A 7,353-nucleotide genomic window follows, 5' to 3' on the forward strand; every position below is an offset into this window, starting at 1 on the left:
AGATGGCCGCCGCTTTGCGTTCTTAGACAAGCTTCTGCTGATGAGGTTCTTCAGAACTTGGTTTTCTCCATATCCAGGTATCTTCTGCATCAGCTTTCCAAAGGGGAAGATGTCAGTCTCTGGGCTGGTTCGTCCACAATCCTTACTGAGCAGGGGATCATAATGATAGGCTTTGAAACTCTTGATCGGTCTTGGGAACAGTCTCCTTCCGAAGGGCATGCAAAATCTAAAGTCAATTATTGTGGCCACCGGGTCTTGCGGGCACACAGTCTCTTCGATCATGACATTTCCAGCATGCAAGTCATTATGACGAACGCCTGTCCTGTGGATGTCCCCAAGAATTTCCGCCATCTTAGCCAGCACACCAAAAATCTTCTGCACATCATTTGCGTATTTATGCATAAACTGACCCACAGTGTAGCCGCCATTATAAGACATGGCAATGGCCACATCCGTCCTCGTGTCACGCTGTCCATACAAAACTGGAACTCCTTCAATTACTGCCAGCTTTTCTAAACAGTCTGCTTCCTTGAAGAAAGCCTCTCTCTGTGCAAGTCCTTTATCCTTCAAAACTTTTTTGACACCATCTATCCAAACTCGTATACATTTGATCTTGCATCTGAAAGCCCTTCCGTACGAGCCTTCTCCAAGGAGTATTCCTGTCCTGAAATCACTCCGCTTCAGATTTCTATGTGGGTCACTTGTAGGTTCCAACTTCATTTTCTTTGGGGACATCCCTGACTGTTCCTCCGATCTCTTCCTCTTCGTACCAGCTTTAGCCATTCTTTCTTCTGCTTTCTTCTCGGCGCCAAGTCTTCTTTTCTTCGGGGAGTTTCCTCTTCGACCATCAACCCCCACATGTTCCCTCTTCCGAGTCTTAGGCATCGTTGCTTCTATTTGAGAACTAGGTCCGCCAAACTTACCTTATGCACAAAGGACCTTCTAAGACTTACCTGCAGTTCTCAATGAGCGTGGCGACCGAATCCCTATCTTTATATACCCTAAGTTGAGATATTTCTGCGATTTTTCAATTTTTCAAATTTCAAAATAATTTTTTTAAAAATTCCCACGCTTCTGGAGACTTTAAGAATCTTTCAGAACCGAAAGTCTTCAGCAAGAATCATTTACCAACTCCATCTTCAAGAAACCAATATTGATTCTCACTCTTTCGAGCTCCTGATGATCCTCTGGAGACAAAATAGGATTAAGTTGATACTTCTATTCCTTGAAATATTTTTTTTTTTGTTCTTTTCAATCGAAATTAACAATAAATATGCATTAAAAATAGGATAACTTCCAACTAACTATGCAACTAGAAATGAAAGAAGAGAGAGAGAGAGAGAGAGAGAGAGAGAGAGAGAGAGAGAGAGAGATCTGGAATGTTTTGGCCATATGTTACAAAGACATGTCTAAACAAGCAATTAGCAGACACAACGTATAAAAATTCCCAAATATCCTAAGAAGAGCAGCGTCATTAAACTTGATTCTATCAAAGTTTCATTACTAATTTGGTATCTTTTGAGCAATGGAATGAAACGGACAACGATGTCATTCCAATTTCCCCCCCCCCCCCTCTCTAATCATAAAATCTGTGGGAAATCCGGGTGATGGTGGTGGTTCATCTTAATTGCTTCGCTATTAACAATCGTATTGAAAGAGATTCAAAGGTGAGATTAGCTTGGTCGAAAAAAAAAAAAACCGAAAGAAATTTGCCGAATAAGAGAAAAAAGACTGATAACTATTTCAACGCGCGTGTTTGTGTAGATTGCTTTACCTTGTGTAAGACACGGGCTCTTGCGCTGGCAGCCCAAAAAATTTCAACGCAGATATAACGGGTGTACCAAAGGGAAACAATAAGGAAAATTCAGATAACCTAAGGATTAAATACAAAAATAAAAAGATTTAGAAGGGAAATGAGAAAATAAGAAATAACACACAATAAAAACAGTACAACCGTCATCACAGCTTGCATGGATTTATCTTTTTTTACTATCAGAACATTTCCTGTTCACATAACAATTTCAACGGTTGGAGGAAATTTACTTCTATACCTCAAGATATTTTTTTCTAGCTTTACGCATCTCTGATAAAATTTATATATATCCCTACAAGTACATACATAATCTTTTAAATTATAGTGTATCTATCTAAACAAATAATGTACATACTGCTTGTATAGTTATCACTATTAACCCTTTTACATAGTTCATTAACAAGGGGGAAAAATCATGTTTTTATAGTCTGAACCCAATGAAACTATAAAATGTAATAAATACACAAAGTCATTTATGTGAAAGTTACATTCGTTCAGATTCGATAGCTTCCTGCGAATAATGAATTTGGACAATAAATTTCTCAACCACCTGAGGACACAGGTGTTGACTTGATTGATACGTAACATTTTCTCCTGTCAAGAGGGAAATAGGGTTTAGAAAGGTTGCATAAAATTCACAGATAAAAAATTTGCTTTAGTGTTTGACTCTGAGAGTTAAGCAAATATTGAACGAAAGTTTTGAATTCGGAATTTCCGCTATGAAATCATATTCATATTCGATTTTGATTTGATATAATGACAGATTTTATGTAATAAAATCTATTATTGCTCCCGTTTCTATATATTCCATTTCATAATATTAATTTCAATGACTGGACCATGAATTGTAATGTGCGACATATATAAAACAAGATAAATAGTGTGTATAGAAAACATGCGAACATACACACACACACACACACAAATATATATATATATATATATATATATATATATATATATATATATATATATATATATATATATATATATATATATATATATATAGATTGCGAAGGTTCGATACAACTAAGCTTTTTGAAGTTGAGCACTAAATGTAGGTATCGAATTGCAGTCTTAGAGACTTTAAGAGACGAAGGGCAGTCAATTAAGGTAATATGGTGGGATATTAAGAACATATATCAGTCAGTTGGTGGTGAAGCTTTGGGACACACAGTTACAAGGAGAAACCCACGGATATCAAAGGATACATGGGATACTATCAAAAGGAGACAAAGACAGAAATTGATTGTTGTAAGATTTTGAGCACGTAAAGAAAATTACAAGGTAGATCATGCCAAGTATTCCGGTATCAATGGTGGAGTCAGAAGAAACAACAGGTATGACTGGAGAGACTATTCAGACAGGAAAGCGGATGTGGCTGACAAAGCTATGCAATCAGGGAGTTGCTATGGTGTAAGAATTTCTCATAGAATTATCAGTGAAATATCTACTGGGGCAAAGAATAAAAATCATATATCCATCAAAAAGAGAGATGGATCTGTTATAACAATAACGTTGGATGGAACACTTTAGTGAAGTCATGAATGGGAGATATGAAGTGAATAATTTGATTGATATACTTGAAGCCGAGAAAGACCTTGACGTGTTCATTAATGAAATCAGTGTGTTTGAAGTCGAAGCTATCATTAAAAAATTCAAGAGACAGAAAACCCCTGGATACGATGGAATAACTGCTGAGATGATATTGGCCGTAAATGAAGTGGCTCCCAAAATAGTTTCAAGACTATTTTGTAGAATGTGGCATGAAGAGGCAAAACATGAGAGTGATGGTGAAAACTGCAAAAAAAGATCTTACTGATTGCAAAAATTATAGAGGCATCACACTTACGTCAGTTGTCATGAAGATATGTAGTATGCCCATTCTAAAGAGACTGGAGAGAAAGATTGATGAAAAGCTGAGAGATGAACAAGCAAGATTTCGAAAAGGTAGAAGTTGTACTGGCCGAATTTTAATTTTAAGACATGTGGTACAGCAATAAGTGAAATATAGAAATCTACTTATGTTGGCATTTGTGGAGCATGAAAAAAAATGATAGTTTGCACCGGCCAATTTTGTGGAGACTCCTACGTTATTATGGAGTTGTCACCTATGTTGTTTATCTTCCTCATGGATTTTGTAATGCATAGAACAGTTGGGGATGGTGGAGAAGGATTGGACTGGATTGGTAAAAAGAAATTATGTGACTTAGATTTTGCTGATGACGCTGTCCTTATTAGCAGAACACCACCGGACTTGCAAAACTTACTTACCAGAATGATTGAAATATCACATGAGCTTGAGCTCAAGATAAATAGAAGACAGAGATGATGAGAACGGAATATGTAATGGAAGATGAAATATTATTGGAAGGAGAAAGGATTAATAAGGTGGAGTCATTTAGAATTCATAGAATTTGAGTTTAATGAGCGATTGAAAAAATTAAATCAGACAATGGCTAGGTTAAGTAAAATTTAGAAATCATATCGCCTGAAATTACATATAAAAATCAGGCTATATAAGAGTTTAATGAGGTAAGTGTTACTGTATGGACATGAGTCATGGTATGGAAATGAAACAATATTCAACAGATTTATTAGACTTGAGAATAAAGCCCTCAGAAGGATATTGGGAGTTAAATGGCAGGACAGGATTAGAAATGAACCTATAAGAGAGATTACTCGATTACTTTATGTGGATGAAATCATTATGAGGGATGAATGGGGATAGTTTAGGCATGCTCTTCACACTCCCCAAGTGAAATTAGTTCACCAACTTTCAACTATGCTTCACACGGCAATAGAAAGGACGAAAGATCCAGGCTTACATGGCTGAGGACAATGAAACGTGAAGTAGGAGATGATGAATGAAGAAGTATTGACTTAAAAGCTCAAGATAGTAACGTCTGGCAAAATAAAACCGATGCCCTTTGCGTCAATAGGCCAAGGAGAAGATGATAATGATATATATATATATATATATATATATATATATATATATATATATATATATATATATATATATATACATTATATATATATATAATATATATATATATATATATATATATATATATATATATAAATATATATATATATATATATATATATATATATATATATATATATATATATATATATATGTATGTATATACATTATATATATATATATATATATATATATATATATATATATATATATATATATATATATATATATGTATATAATATATATATATATATATATATATATATATATATATATATATATATATATATATATATATAAATATATTTAGTAATAATACACCGGTCTGATTAACAGTGGGTACATTCAGAAAAAGGATAATATAATCAGCACTAACCAGTCACTTTATATAAATAGATAGATAGATTGATAGGTAAATATATCCTTCTTGGAAAACTATGCACATGATGTTACACTTGTTAGCTCAGAAACAGAAAACGAATACGGAGTGAAGGTTCTAGAATGATAACTGCATACTATAATTGATGGATAATGACGATTCTTGGTGGAATAATCCTTAATTAGTCATCTGGGTAGATATATCTTGTTAGAGGAAAGGATTCGGGGAAAATTATGTGTGGTAGATAAATACTTATCATAAACATAAACTCATCTCGGTTTTTAGCACTGCTAAACTCCAATGGCATTTCGTTAATAGTGCTTTTATGTGAAGGAAACAAGAAGTATATTGATTGTTTTTCAAAATTATTTTTCCTTTATCACCCAAACTCTAACCCTAAAAAAAAGCCTTTATGATAAAGGTATCTGAAGGGAACAACTAATTTATTGATTGTTTTTTCAAAAATATTTTTCCTTTATCCCTCAAACTCTAACCTTGGAAAAAAACCTTTATGATAAAGGTATCTGAAGGAAACAACAAATATAATGATTGTTTGCTCAAAAATATTTTTCTTTATCATTCAAACTCTAACCTTGGATAAACCTTTATTATAAAGATATCTAAGAACATTTGTTATAATAATTTATATTGGTATTTCCCCTTTCTAGCATATTTATTGTCAACGTTCTGTGTATATTTTTACTTTGATGTTTCCCTTTGATTTCCCCGTCTCATAAGTAATCTTCCAGATTTCGAGAGAATCTCCAATGAAACATTTCAATAAATTTTATTCAAGATAGAAATTATAACAATTTATAAAGATTAAATCTTCTCCTTAAATTATTCAACTAATTAATCATACAGCGATACTATTGAGTACGTCATTAAATTACGGATTTATATCATACATATGCAAAATATTTCAAGTGATTCGATTAATATTTCTTCTTCGTATATATGCATTCATTACCTTTTAATTAAAGAGAAAATATAAATTTGATAATTTAAATCCATATTTACACTTATATATACATGTGTGTATATATATATATATATATATATATATTATATATATATATATATATATATTATATATATATATATATATATATATATATATATATATATATATATTTATACACACACACACACACACATATATATATATATATATATATATATATATATATATATATATATATATATATATATATATATATATATATATATATATATATATATATATATATATATATATATATATATATAAAGTGAACGAAAAAGTTATTTTCATTCAAGAATTGCTGTAAAAAAAAAGACAAACAGTCAATCTGATGTTTTCATAATTTCCCATATTTTTGTTTTTTAAATGGTTGTGAATGCTTTAACGAATTATCTTTCAGCGTCATAAAGACCCAATAAACATTATTTGATTCTCAATTTCCGTCAGAGTTGAATATGGAAAGATTGATTGGTTCAATGAATTGATGAATAATGTTAAGTAAAAAATATCATAAACAATATATTAAATTTTTTAATATATTTTGTAAAACTTTACGGATATTGATAATAATATTAAACTTATATAAAATGCTTACAATGAATTAGAAAACAATTATTTAAAACTCTACAGATATCTATAACCACATTTACATTCTTTTGATAAGTTAAGCAAATTGTACGGTTGGCTTCATTAATTCCGGTACGCTTCACAAAAATCGATGGCGACATCTGACTGCTGGTGACGCTGTGTTTAGCAAAAGATTAACTGTTGACAACGCTGCGTGTAGAACAGAGTCGCCGACTTGTAAACATGTGATCAAAAGCATTTTTATTCTAAGCAACTTGGATTACTTTTCAGAACAGCACTTTTTAAAATCAATAACAATGCTCTTGATCACTTTTTCAAGCTCAGAGACTTTGCTTTACAGATAGCGTTGACAACAGTATTTCTTTTGCTAAACATAGTGTGACCTGCTATAATGTACAGCTGTCAGACGTCTCCTTTGCCTCCCATGGTGTACACAATTAATGTAGCTAAATGTACATTTCAACTTATTATTTTATTTCGCCATCTTTCAATATTAACTCCAGGTGATATTAAACATTTACTTCATGAATATGTTGTAAAATTTGATCCAGAGGACATTTTCATTTAACTATTTTTCACGA

The 7,353-nt window shown here is 31.9% G+C and overlaps 1 protein-coding gene across 1 annotated transcript in view; it reads right to left on the reverse strand.

Annotated features, from left to right (window-relative positions):
* Positions 1-1,120: 1,120 nt before the first annotated feature.
* Positions 1,121-7,353, reverse strand: part of LOC137639617 (uncharacterized) — a 28,116-nt gene continuing 21,883 nt past the window's right edge. Inside the window, exons 3-5 of the mRNA XM_068371876.1 lie at positions 2,302-2,407; positions 1,775-1,873; positions 1,121-1,187 (exon numbers count right to left, since the gene is read on the reverse strand). Of these exons, the coding sequence (XP_068227977.1) occupies positions 1,121-1,187; positions 1,775-1,873; positions 2,302-2,407 (272 nt within the window). The remainder of the gene's footprint in view (positions 1,188-1,774; positions 1,874-2,301; positions 2,408-7,353) is intronic.

This window comes from Palaemon carinicauda, chromosome 4 (assembly GCF_036898095.1).
Source record: "Palaemon carinicauda isolate YSFRI2023 chromosome 4, ASM3689809v2, whole genome shotgun sequence".
NCBI lineage: Eukaryota > Metazoa > Arthropoda > Malacostraca > Decapoda > Palaemonidae > Palaemon > Palaemon carinicauda.